The following is a 13,377-nucleotide window of genomic DNA, read 5'->3' on the forward strand; positions in this document are numbered from 1 at the left end:
GGAACAATTCCCCATTCTAAAGCAAAGCTAACGCACGACAATGCAAACACCTTGCAAGTATGTATGAGCTACTATATGGATCTATGTAGATATGTTCTTAATGAGATTGTGATTCACCCAAGTTTTCCTCAGCAGTGTGTCAGACTCATATTCGCAGAAGGTTTTGTTAGGTTTTGTTAGTTTGGAGACAGAAATAAAGAAAAGCATATATTAGTAATCACATACACATTAGAGTGGCATCGTTCTTGCATTTCATTAATTGTCCTCGCCCAGTTCCTCTCGAGCCTTGCACTCCCCCTAGTCTGCTAAATGTCCATTTGATTCTTATCTTCTCTTTTTCAATTGATGTATTTTTTGAAGTTTTTCAATCACTTTTTTTTTGGCTGAATGGAGGACCAAACATGAAGGTACGAACAACAGAAGCAGAGAAAGAAGATGTTGAACATGAACAAAGGTATGGACACTTCAAAAAAACAAAAAAAAACTCAAGGAAGTGTTTGGGTCAAAAAAGAAAGGATTAAGTATACTACAACGTCAAGAAGGAAGTATCAAAAAAAGAGGGGGAGATGATTATAATCTCAGAGGTTTGAGCCAATCGTTGGCTTTTTCGAATCCATCTGATAGATTGGAATTGATTACTTTTTCATCCTTGAGTGTTCGGACTATTTTCATAACCTATGATTGATCATCGAAGCAGGTGGTCAGAGTCATGAGAGGTTTAGAAGGGTGTGGGGATAGACAGATGTGAGAAAGAGAAGAGGACGTACGGCGTCCCAGAACCTGAAGCCTCTATTCAGCTCTGCCCTGACGTCTCTGACCATCGGGAAGCCGTCCTGAGCGCCGGCGATGATATCATTCTTGAGTTCCAACAGGAGCTCCTCCGCGTTCTCCTCGTTCTCGATCTCCGTCTTCGTGCAGACGATCGCGTCGGCATAGCCCTTGAAGAGGATGCCCATTCCCGTGTTCGGCTCGACCTGGAACGGCAGCGACAGACTCACCTCCATCCCGTCTTCCCGCGACCGACGGGTGTCGTTTCGGAGGACCATCGAGAGGACTATCGATTCTACCAGTAGGCGCATCGACTTGCTCAGTGATCTCACGAACGAGTTGAACGTTAACAGGTCCCGTGACAATGGTCCCTGCCAAGCCATCGACTAGTTTCAAAAAAAAAATAAGGGAAACGTCAATCGAATTAGCTCGCATGCTCCCTCCATGCAAACTTGAATATATACTATATACTCTAACTCACCTTGAACGAAAGGGGGACGATTGAGAGGACTCTCATGACGAGTAACATGTTACGTTTATCATCTTCGGTTCCGAGATGAGCGGTACCAGTCCAAGTTCTACCGCCGAACCAATTGGAGTGGAGACAGCCCATGCGCAACATCTCGATGACGAGGAGCAGAGACTCCTGGAGTTTGTCGTTCACCTTGGCCTCCTTGAGGGCCATGTAGAGCGCCTTCCCCTGGATCGTGTGCTGGTGGTTCGGGTGCAGATAGCCGCGCAGCTCGAGGAACCGCCAGATCGTGTTCGCCACTACCTCGTCCTTCTTCTCTAGCGGCTTGTGGTTCGTCGCTAGTGTCGATCGCGGTGTCCGGGTACGTCCGGCTAGCTGCGATTGTGATGTCGCGCCTAGACAGAGTGAAATGTCGATCGTCGATGACTGGGCGGCAGATAGGTATCCATCTTGCTATCAGTCCCAATCCACAATCTTCCTGATTTTCATCCTTAGCCCTCCGGAGAATTTGGTACTCAACGTTTTGCCGCTTTAGCTCCTCTTCAACTACTCCAGCCGGTACGTTCCAATTCGAGATTTTTTCGATCAAGTTCATCGTCACATTTGAGGTGTGAGGAATCGTGTAGTTGTTGTGAGGATCGAAATAATAGATGGCAGACTAGAGGTGAATGAGACAAATAAGTATTAGGGTAGCAGACTGAGCGGATTGAGGCAGGTGAGGATAGACTTACCACTGGTTTTTTCTGCCAGAAGGGGTGCAATGGGGAGAGAACGAGGGCCAGGGCGACACATCTCGGACCCGAAGGGTTCTCAGTCAAGCACTCCTTAACAAATGAACAGTAGTCCTCGGTTTCGCCACCACAGAGGGGGGGTTGTTCGACCCACAGGCCGGTGAGGAGGACGTTGAGGAGGGTGGGGCTGACCATCGCCCGGCAGAGTTGGAAGTAAACCTCATCTGGGAGCTTGTAGGAGAAGACCTCGTGGAGATCGGCGGGGACATCGGTGATGGAGGGCGGGGTGGAGGTGGTTGGGGAGGCGATGGGCAGGGGCAGGACTTTGCCCTCCTCGGCGACGGTGACCAGCGAGAATTTGATCATGCACTTGGAGCGGCAGAACTGGTCGAAGTACCCAGTCTTGGCGACCATCGGATGTTCGGCGTAGGCCAGGACGGTGGCCAGGCCGGTCTGGTACCGTCTGACGAGCTCGATGGCATGCTTGAAGGAGTGATCCTGGCGTTCGATGAATGGGGGGAAGATCGGGGACATGTCGAAGCCGGAGAGGATGGCGACGTCGAGGAACTGTTCGGGGCTGAGGCCGGTCTCGATGAGGATCTCCTTCTTGGAGGCAAACTTGATGAGCCCCTTGTCGAAGTCGACAGAGAGGATGACCTTGTCGACGCCATCGAAGAGGAAGAGTTCGGTTGAGCCGTAGGTTGAGTGGATGTAGGATTTCCTGGGGTGGCGTTCGAGATAGACTAGCTGGGCCCAGTTGAGATAGGGTGCTACGAGATATTCGACCTGGCGGGTGCGGAAGAGGCGATGGATTTGGTTGAAGACGTCGTTGGGTTGGACGCTCGAGCTCTGATCGAAGAGGGCCTTTGCGCCTTCGAGGTCGCCTGAGACGTACTTCTCCCAGCCCTTATCGCGGGTCCTTAACTTGAGGATCGGGTTCTCCTGGAGGTCGGTGGCATTGGGCAGGAAGAAGAACGGACGGTCTCTTCGGGTGGGGGGGAGGCCCTGGAAGACGAAGACGGGCTTGATGCGGTGCTGTTCGAGTGATCGCAGCTCCCGTTCCATGTGCTGGTAGATATTAAGTGGGGCGCCGCCGGTGACGGATACGAAGGGTTCCTTGTAGGCTGGATTGGACAGCAGGTTCTTGAACCACTGTTGGGCATCGATCCCCAGACGGGTATCCTTGAGTGCAGTGATCGGAGCAGTCTAGGGTCGAGATAGAGGATTGTCTGTCAGCTAGTTACCCACACGCAGGGAGAGTGCACCCATTTCCCACTGACATGGACCAGTCCATGCTCGTAGAGATACGCATCGAGATTCCGGACGGGCATTGTGGGTTCTGCTGGCTGGGCTGTTGCGGGGTGGTTGGTGCCTGTCGAGAGTGGGTGATATTTTGGGTGGGAGTGGTGGGCTGGAGACTGTGGCCGGCTGAAAACAGCTGTATGGGCTTATACAGAGGCCGGCACACCTAACCCCATACCTAGCACCACACTTCTGAGACTGACTGTCCAGCCAACAGTCGATCAGCAGAAGACCTGGCAACCAAATATTAATCAAAATCTAGCTTATCTGATGACTTGTGATTGGCTGTATGTTTATTTATTTATTTGATGCCAGGATTATAACGTTCACCATTCAAAGAACCAAGAGATATCAACATAAATAGATGATCACTGGGGACGTTGCTAGGAAGATTCAGGAGGGGTTACTTGAAGTTAAACAATCTCAGGTGAACCAATCTGGGCCCACCAAGAACATGGCAGCCTTCGACTGACACGAATGTAATGTATGTACCAAAGTGCATCCCTTATCAAAAATGAGTTCCATGTTATCACAAGGTCGAAGCGCAGTTGCTTTGGACAATGACAGGTTTGGACATTGACACCCACTCAAATTTTATCTAAATGGATTTCTATGTCTCCAAACCTTGGAGAAAATACAGTCAAGGCACACGCCATCTTGGTTACAATGATCGAGGAAAGGGAAGCCGGTGTGTCCATATACAACATAGCTTAGTAGAACAGCCTCAATGCAACAACTAACCGCATTGTTCTCTTTATTCGAAGCAATACTTTTTTTGAGTCTTGGTTGAATGGAATCTACATAGATCACGTACATTGAATTTCAGTCTGGTTTTCTTCTAGAGTTTTGTGTGCCCGGAAGTCGAGGCCAACGATCCGCCGTCGGTGAGGATGTACTGTTTCAGATGTTCACGGGGGTGTTGTTGCAAGGCTTAATGGTCAGCAAGCACTCCAACATAATCCTTTGGAGTGATTATTCGACTGGTTATACTGACGTTGGCAGATATGTGAGCTCCCGCCCGAGTGGCTAAGAAGAGAAAGACTCCGGCCATGTCCTACAGGGATATCAGTCCGATCGGTGAGCATGTATTTGGCCACCTCGACACCCATAAGGGGAGAGCGGATTCACCTCAGGCGTGCCGATACGGCCCATAGGGTGCTGGCTATTGAGCATGTCCGATTGCTTCTTAAGACCGTATGCGGTCATCCGAGACGGGTAGACTCCCTGGTTAATAAATCAACAGGTTTTTTTTGGTAGGATGTGAATTACTTGTCTCAAAGACGAAAATCATCAAGTCAAGAATCGAAACCAAAAACAATCTGCTCACGGGACAGATTGCATTGACGGTGATAAATTTAGGCGCAAGCGTGACGGCGAGGTTATTTGATAAGGAGATCGCAGCTGCCTTGCTTGCGTTATCTGAGAAAATTTGTTTTGTTTGTCGGTCAAACGATCGGAATTTTCTCAGCACGCGCGTCACTGTCGATCGAAGATAAAATCCTCACATGACCAAAGTCCATGATCTGCCGCTCCAAGGCCGGTCGATTCGGCTCTGCTGGCCAATCCGGCCACCGAAGAGATCACAATCACTCTTCCGGGATCTACGAACACACACACACACACAGAGATTCCGTTTATGCATCCTCACCGATTGGCTCTAGGCAGTTGTTATGGGATTGAGGCAGAACACATCAACAGTATCAACTCACCTATATTGCTTGCATCTTTCGCAAGTAAAGAGGTGAGCTCCGACGTCATGTAGAAGATCGATTTCACATTCATGCCTTTTCGGATTGGAGCCAGGTGCGGGGTTTTTGGCAGATTAATTGAGACGATCGTGCGTAGGACGATTGAAGAAACAAGCTGTCCGCACTCAACTGAGAACCTTGTCCCAGCCCTCTACCAATTGGGCAGCAGAGTAACAATTCAGCCGCTATGTGATTATAAGAAGAAGAAAAAGTGGAGGAGAACACACCTTTCTCGGGCACATTATCGTATGGTGCACCCCACGAGACTCCAGAGTTGTTGACCAGCACGTGTATCTTGTTGACCTTCTTCTTGATCTCGGCACAAAGTGCTAGACATCCAGCCTTGGAGGATACGTCACCGACGACATAGTCGGCCTTTCCGGTGCCCAGAGCATTGAGCTCCTGGCATACTTTTGAGAGGGCCTAACCAAAAAGCCAATTGCGAGCTCAGCGTGATGGCTGGACGAAAGGATGAGATGGTTAATCTGGCGGACCTGCTCTTTGCGCGAGGCGATGATCACATGTCCACTGTTGACGACCCAGGCCTTAGCCATCACTAGAAAAGAACGGCCGATGTCAGTACTAGCGGCCCATATCTGTACTGTTTATACTCATTCGTCGAAATCTGTTGAAACCCAGACACTCAACTTTCCCCCAAGCCCGATCCACCTCCAGTGATGACCGCCACCCGGCCTTTGACGCCAAAGAGATTGTTGATCGATAGAGAGTCGTCTCGAGAGGCCATCTTGTGCACTGTATGGGTGGTGGGTCCGGCGTGCTTGTGGTAAACTTGCTTTTTCTGTGGGTCGATTCAACCGGCTCGGGCTCGGGTCGGAAAGCCTGGCCCAAGCCCGACATCAGTTCGGGTCTCCTTATGTGTGTTTTTTTCAAGTTCCAGGCTCTTCCTATGAACAGCCCTGAACTGCAACCAACCTCCCAGGCCTCCGCTCCCCAATTTCAACCAACCAGGGTTTTGGGGTGCACTTTAGTCACGACCATTCAGCCGCAATTGGGTGCCAGTTAAATTTCTGGTCTGCAAGTCATCAAGTGGAGTGTACTCCACTTCATGGGCCCAGGGTGCACCACCGTGAAATTTTGGAGTGACAATCTTAGTTCTAATCCAAGCTTGCTAGATTTCAATGGCCAGCAAGGTTTTCTTGTAGTTAGATAGAAAAAGACCTGAAAATGTTGCAGCCCAGATGAGTAAGAAATGGAAAGTACATTGATTGATAGATAGAATCAAGAGAAAGGCTTTAAGTGAAATAATTCCATAAGATTAGCATCTAAATTTGATAAGTGTTTGAGCTGTGGCATACAACTTGCCAAGATTAGTCAACTGACTCTAACTATGCTTCTTGTCCTGAGATGAAATTAGAAAATTAATATGATCCAGAGCTTCAGAGAATAACTTGCAGTGAGATTTTGAGACAAAATTTAAATCCTATTGAGTTTCTGTACTGCACTTTGTAAATAATTCCATCTGCCAAATACAAAGACTATATAATCAAATCTTGAGTTTGAGAAAAATGTGGAATCTCTGGAGGAAATTTCATCACATTTTTGTTGAAATTTGGAAAGGGCATGTGACATTTCATCTAGTGTTTCTTTGTAAATGTTTCTGTTCCAACTCATATTGGGAAAGGTTTGGCAATCCCTGAGGGAATAATACCGTGTAGCTTCCTCTTCTGCCATAAAATATCTTTTTTTACATGTAACCAGCTCAAATATTTCATGATGATCTTGATAATGCTGTGTATGTTGAAATCCTACTGATTTGTGCAATATCATGACAAATTCAGGTGAGCTCAACCTACTCAAGACAATTAAGCATGTTTATATTTGTTAGCCCAGTGATTCAATTATTCAGAAGAATGATATAACAATACTTACAGCTCAGAGATAGCCCTTGGGTATAGCTCCTCCTCTAATAATAAAAATAAATTGATAATATCAAAACTTAGATCTTCTGCCAAATAACTATATTTATCAAGTGATTTGGTTGTTAAGTTTTCATCAACTAAGCTTCTTATGATATCTTTTATATCCTTTTGATCAAACACAGAATCAACCATGGAGATTTTGGAAGTTGCTTGAATGTTTCCAGCTTGAGAAATATTTGAATCAATTGATTTATGAAGCAAACCAATTTTATCCATGTATCTTTGGCATGAAAAGGACTCTTTTTCTGTATTTTCTGAAGGTGGATAGGTTGCTGTTGGCTTTAAACGCGCAACAACGGAAGCAAAATTGACTATGGTTTCCTCTGTTTTTGTAAAAGCTGTTTGTTTGTTAGAAAGAGAGGTAAGTCGCAATTTCAAGCAAAATCAGGATGATGGACTCTTTTTTTAGAAAAATAAAGAAAAAAAATCACCTTTGGAGAACTTGTTATAATATGGCCAGTAACAACTTTCTGTCAGCTTTCCAATTCTGGACAAATCACCCAAATGTTCATTTCCTTTTTGAAAAATATTTGTAGCATAGTGAACATACTGGAAGACAATTTTCTCTTCTGAAAATATATATCTGATTGTTTTATGGTTGATGAATTCATTTTCAAACAAAAAATCAAGTATCTTAAAAACATAGCCCCAAGCTACAAGTGTATCAAATTTATTTCTAAATTTTATATCATGATGTGAAAAGATGAAACTGTAATTGGTGATTATTTTACTGATCTTCTTGAAAAAACCAAGGGATAATTGGTTTAATATTGATTCCCACAAATCATCAGGGAGAGATGGTGGAATTGGATCAGCTGTGAATTTCTTTTCTCCCAAACCTCCCAGCTCCATGAGTCTCCATGTTTTGAGTCTTGCAATCCCTTCTTTTGATTCTTCAAATAATTTCATTGCCTCAGACAGCTCTTCAACATATTCATTTGATTTGTTCCCTTTAATCCAGTCAAACTGCTTTTTGAGTTCATCTTGGTATTTAAACAAATCATCTGAGTACTTGTCAAGCGATTTCACCTTGTCTGAAAATCAGAGCCATATTGAATCAAACAAGCAGAAAAATATCACAATTCAGCAGAAAAAAACTTGCCTTGATTTAAGTCCCACATATTTCTTAAACCTATGGTCTCAAAAAAAGTTGAAAAAAACATAATTAATCACACATCCGGGAGATTTAACAATATGAGGAAAGAACTCACATCTTGAATTGGTAGAAAGGTCTTGAACTTGAATAATTTTTTCAGATGGCTTAGCCTTGTGCTTTCCTTCTTTGACAAAATCCAGTGCTTTAAGTATCATGTGCAAAATTACAATCAGTAATCAGGTATAATTATAAGGAAACATGTCTAATTGACTCTTGTAAGGATATTTACTTACCACTGAAAGGGCTGGCAGTTTGTTCTGCTCCATTTACAATTGAAATACCCAAACTGGAGCATTCACTGGGGGCACTCAAGGTAGGTGTGATTGAGGTGGACCTGATTATGAGAAGGAGAAATTGAACTATAATCATGATTCTACTAATAATTTTTGCTCCAAAGATTATGATTATGGTAATGATGAACTTGACAAAGCTGCCTGTGTGCAATGGGATACTTCAAACCATCAGAGCTTTTCATTAAACCTGTTTTTCAGTGAATATTGTACAAGGTGGTGGTCATCTATTGGCCACTGCAGTTCACCTTGAAAAAAAAAGAAGAAAAAAAATGCAATCAAACATCTGTATCTCAAACACTCAATGCAAACAGACAGACAGATGTGTAGATATGTGCCATATGTGTAAGGTATGAATGCAACAAGTTTTTTTTGATGTTATAGGTTGATATAATTGTACCAACCAGAGCGAGGGACTTGAGTGCTCAACGGAGTTAGAGGCTGAAAGCATTTTGTTTTGGAGTAGAGACCTTGTTAAAACAAGTTTGGATTTACATAATGGCCACAGCCTCCTCCATCCATGTACTAATGCCATCTATCCCCAACCCATTTCCTTGATGTGCAATCCCCTGCAACATTATGAGTTTTGGCTTCTGTACACTAAAAAATGTGCACAATGAAGCGGAACACATGACAGTCACAAATAATGAATCCAACAGGCAGGCGGCGCTGAAGGACACAAAAAATCAAGAGAAAAAAATCTGGTGAGATTCTCCATGATCTTGCTTATCTTTTTTTCAATGAGAAACAGTGCAGCCAGAAAGGATTCAACAATTTTGTATTTTTCTAATTCTCAGGCCAAACTTGGGAATATGGTGTAAGTCCCACCTTCGGAGGGTCCCTGCAGGCTGCGGGACCCGGGGACAGCGCCCCCCTCCAATTACGCAGTTAAGTTAGAATTTGAGCTGCTCTCTCAGACCTTCCCAGACTATGATGGCACAATTCTATACCATTTAATGAATTCAATGTTCCAATTGCGTTCAAGTGAATTTTCCAGCCGCAATAGCCCCGCCATCCGATAAGATATGCTGCCAGTAAAAAAGTATCCATCAACAAATCAGAAAAGCCGCTGGTTTCGTGTCATCAAGTTGGTCAATGGATGAAAGGTCAACGAAACAAACATTGGCAGACACATGGGCGCCAGCCCGACTGGTCAAAAATAAAAATACACCCGCAAGATCCTAGCGGGATTCGTAAAGGACTTTTAGTATCTCTTCTTGCTAAAAGGTGTTTGATCAAAGCGTGAGTACCTCGGGCGTTCCGCTTCGACCCATTGGATGCTCCTTGTCAATTGACTCTCCAATCGAATCAAAAAGTGTCTTGGTCATGTTGGAAGGGTAGAAACCCTACGCGTAGCCGAAAATCAGTTATCAGTCCCTATGATTTCTCCTTTGAGAATGTATCATATCGATGAATTACCTACCGGGCAAATGGTGTTTACGGTGATGAACTTTGGACCGAGTGTGACGGCCAAGTTGGTGGATAATGTAACGGCAGCACCCTTACTAGCTTTGTCTGTGGTCATTCATTTTAGTCAGTGGAACATTCTTTAGCTGATTTGTATGAAAAATAAATAAGAAACACTCACAAGACCAATTCCCTTTGCCGCTGATACCGAATGCTCGCAGTGGCTCGGTGTTGAAGTTGAAGGCGGCGGCTGAGGAGATTACCACGACTCGTCCTGGATCTATCAATGGTCACCAATCATGTCAAACAAATGCGTGGAACAAATTTCAGTACCGGGGGTCAAGAAGTAAGGAAGTCTACGCACCTAGATTTGTTGCATCTTTTTCTAACTCTGGAGTGAGTTCCGATGTCATAAAGAACACTGCTTTAACATTCAAGTCTACGTAAATTTTAAATATCCGAATAAATCCACAATGATTAGTGTCTACTGGCATAGAGAAATTTATCGGGGGGATGTTCGACTCACCAAACACATCATCCCACCCTTCTATGAAGTGCCTCCGTGGGCGCCAAGGTCAACATGGTAGTAGAAGCATTAGCGATTATACGGCACCATTTGAAAATGACGGGAACATGATTAATCAAATTGGCATTACCCTTCTCAGGAACATTATCAAACGGGGCAGAGAGTATGGTACCAGCATTATTGACTAGCACATGAATTTTCTGGAACCTTTTCTTGATCTCTGCACAAACGGAAAGGCAGCCCGCTTTGGAGGACAGGTCGCCTACGACATACTCAGCCTTTCCAGGGCCGCATTGGTTGAGCTCTTGACAAAGTTTTAAAAGTGTCTATAGGGATGTCATCAAGAGGACTTATCAAAATCTTGTCTACACAGAGAAATATACGTCAACAAACCAGTACGAATACTTACCTGTTCCGTCCGAGAAGTGATGAGCGCATGTCCTCCATTGACTACCCACGCACGCGCTAAAACTGTTTATCGGCTCGCGTCTGTCAGAACAACCTCTGCCGAAATCTTTGCTACCTATAAGCCCAATCATCATGTGAGAGTTTGATGTACGCAACTTTCGCCGAGCCCTTTGCTGCCACCAGTTATCACTGCAACCCGACCTTGAAGACCGAAGAGGTTTTCGATTTTAAGTGAAGAGAAGTTGGCGCACATGATGATCACTGCCGGCCCCGTGCTTGTAATTACCAACGGCCTGTGCTGATGATTTGATTCCGCCTGTTTCCGTTGTGGCGCGAAGTATATAGGACAAACGAACTGTCTGTGGCCAGAATAGCGGGATCGATAATCGATAGAAGTATCAGCTGCTTGGCAAAGCTTGCAGGGTGCAAGATGGAATGAAGGGCTCTTGGAAAACGCCTAATCTGCTGGTGACTCGTTTTCTGACCAAATTCCAATCAAATTCGAATTTGAAATCCATACCCTCAACACCGCCAAGGTTGAGGCATACATACATAATCGATAAACTGCGTTCGGAGAATATCCTGCCAACACAAGCCAACACATCCTAACACATCCCAGGAAGCCCTAACTTAATATGTACAAGTCCCCCCTGGTGGGAGGCTCGCTGTGGCTGGCCGCAAAGCGGCCCCTCCCGCAGGGAGGGACTTGCGCGTAATGTCAAAATTTTGGCTGGGAAAGAAATCACAAATGGCTGGAGGGAAAATATTAAGCATCACCCAGCCTCCCCCTCAGGCCCTGTGGACCTGCCCCAGAGCCAAAAGATACTTCTGGACCTCAGCTTTCATTTGGCACCAGTCTCATCTCCTCAATCCAAACCGTCTGCACTATACTAATGTTTTAAAAATAAAAAAACATGAAGAAATGTAAACTAAGGATGCACAACCATCATGCCTGGTGGATCCTGGATCCGCAAACCCGCAGATCCTACACATGTAGTTTTGCATTTTGTTGCAGATAGGAAACTCAATTGTGCATATTATCAGAAAATCCAAAAATGGATCTTCAGAGCAATGTAATATCCTTCAGGATTCCTTTGGCCTTCAAAATGGATTCCTTCAATCAGTTTTGGAGCTTTTTGCTCAAAATTTTGGGTGAGGGTGCGCATCAGCACTGCCAATGAAACTATCTATTCAGTTTTTTTTTTGTACATATTTTTCTGATTTTTAAATAATTATTTAGTGGTTTTGGGGTTGATATCCTTCCTTTCTCTGCCAGACTTCAGACATTAGGCGTAAGCCTCTCCTGCGGAGAGCCCTCCGGGCGGGGTCCCCCGGACCCTCCGTTTGAGAGGCTTAGTTAAGCTAGCAGGAAGCCCGTGAAAAGTGCCTTCCCAGGCGGCTCTGGGGACCTGTGATGTCGAGTATGTTGTACTGTTACAGTTTTGGCATTGCCATGGTCTGGCCAGGGTCACTTGGTCAGAATATGGGGCCGCCTGGGCAACGGGCCCGTCATCTGGGCAGTCTTGTTTGAAGTTGGCCCTGCCATTATCAACTCTCCTGTTTTCTCATCTGTCATGCACACACACCCATTTTAACCCAAGAGCTGAGTGGAGTGTACAGTGGGTCATCTAATGTTTTTGGCACCACATTTTTGAATGCAGAAGCTCAGGCCACAGCTGTTAAGTCATGAGGTTGGCTACAGGGGTGGAAAATAAGTTCCTAAGAATGATTATGAAATAAATAAAAAATTAAAAATAGCAAAAACAAAAAATGTGGAAATTTTCAATTTCTTGCAAATTTCTCAGAATGTTCATTACTGTTCAAACCAAGGGGGGGGGGGGGGGGGGAGGGGAAATTAGAGAGCAAAGTATGGCATACAACAAAAATGATAAAAAATGAAAATTTTCGAAACCATTTTCAATGATTTTTTGGGTGGATGGGTTATCAACCAATTTCATTTGAACTCAGGGACTGTAGCCCAAATCACCACTAATTTGAATCAATTTATTTTATCCAATAAAGATCATTGGCAATGGTTTCAAAAAATTTCATTTTCTATCATTCTTGTTGCATGTCGTACTGTGCTCTCTCATTTCCCCCCCTTGGTTTGAACAGTAATGAACATTCTGAGAAATTTGCAAGAAATTGGATAATTTTCACATTTTTCATTTTTTCATTTTTACTCTTTTTATTTCATAATCATTCTTTGGAACTTCTTTTCCACCTCTGTGGCCAATCTCATGACTTAAAGGCTGTGGGCTGAGCTTCTGCATTGAAAAATGTGGTGCCAAAAACATCAGATGACCCACTGTACATCCTGTGTGGAAAGCTGGAATGTGGTTTCCATAAGCAATCAAGCCAATTGTAACCTCCTGATCATATATCTCAAAACCTCTGAAATCACTGCATGTAATTAAGGAATGCTGGATGTGTGATTATTACCAGGACAGATAGTTGAAGAACAATGAAAATTGCCTGAAGAACAAAGCCTATTATTGTACATAAGCTTGGTTCAATGAGCTGGCCAAGTTCTCATTTCGACACCAAGGAAGCAGTGCTCATGTGCTGGTATCCCGATTATCCCGGTTGCTCAGCACAATTGCAGCTGGATGGATGTCTACTCGAAGCC

The 13,377-nt window shown here is 44.6% G+C and overlaps 3 protein-coding genes across 3 annotated transcripts; all 3 read right to left on the reverse strand.

Annotated features, from left to right (window-relative positions):
• Window positions 1-570: 570 nt before the first annotated feature.
• PtA15_6A108 (uncharacterized protein) lies at window positions 571-3,302 on the reverse strand (the record flags this gene model as incomplete). The annotated part of the gene is made up of 6 exons (XM_053169778.1): window positions 571-675; window positions 768-1,154; window positions 1,250-1,666; window positions 1,761-1,898; window positions 1,972-3,177; window positions 3,252-3,302. 6 exons carry the CDS (start codon window positions 3,300-3,302, stop codon window positions 571-573), a joined length of 2,304 nt encoding a protein of 767 aa, XP_053021035.1.
• Window positions 3,303-4,111: 809 nt separating this feature from the next.
• On the reverse strand, window positions 4,112-6,020 carry PtA15_6A109 (uncharacterized protein; the record flags this gene model as incomplete). Its single annotated transcript, XM_053169779.1, has 11 exons — window positions 4,112-4,168; window positions 4,268-4,327; window positions 4,402-4,497; window positions 4,601-4,692; window positions 4,779-4,874; window positions 4,983-5,057; window positions 5,152-5,172; window positions 5,249-5,444; window positions 5,516-5,577; window positions 5,670-5,820; window positions 5,988-6,020. The coding sequence occupies 11 exons, from the start codon at window positions 6,018-6,020 to the stop codon at window positions 4,112-4,114; spliced, it is 939 nt and encodes a 312-aa protein (XP_053021036.1).
• Window positions 6,021-9,387: 3,367 nt separating this feature from the next.
• Window positions 9,388-11,001, reverse strand: PtA15_6A110 (uncharacterized protein; the record flags this gene model as incomplete). Its single annotated transcript, XM_053169781.1, has 10 exons — window positions 9,388-9,435; window positions 9,529-9,588; window positions 9,658-9,753; window positions 9,831-9,922; window positions 9,996-10,094; window positions 10,179-10,253; window positions 10,341-10,361; window positions 10,471-10,666; window positions 10,750-10,811; window positions 10,905-11,001. 10 exons carry the CDS (start codon window positions 10,999-11,001, stop codon window positions 9,388-9,390), a joined length of 846 nt encoding a protein of 281 aa, XP_053021037.1.
• Window positions 11,002-13,377: the final 2,376 nt, after the last annotated feature.

This window comes from Puccinia triticina, chromosome 6A (assembly GCF_026914185.1).
Source record: "Puccinia triticina chromosome 6A, complete sequence".
Taxonomy (NCBI): Eukaryota; Fungi; Basidiomycota; class Pucciniomycetes; order Pucciniales; family Pucciniaceae; genus Puccinia; species Puccinia triticina.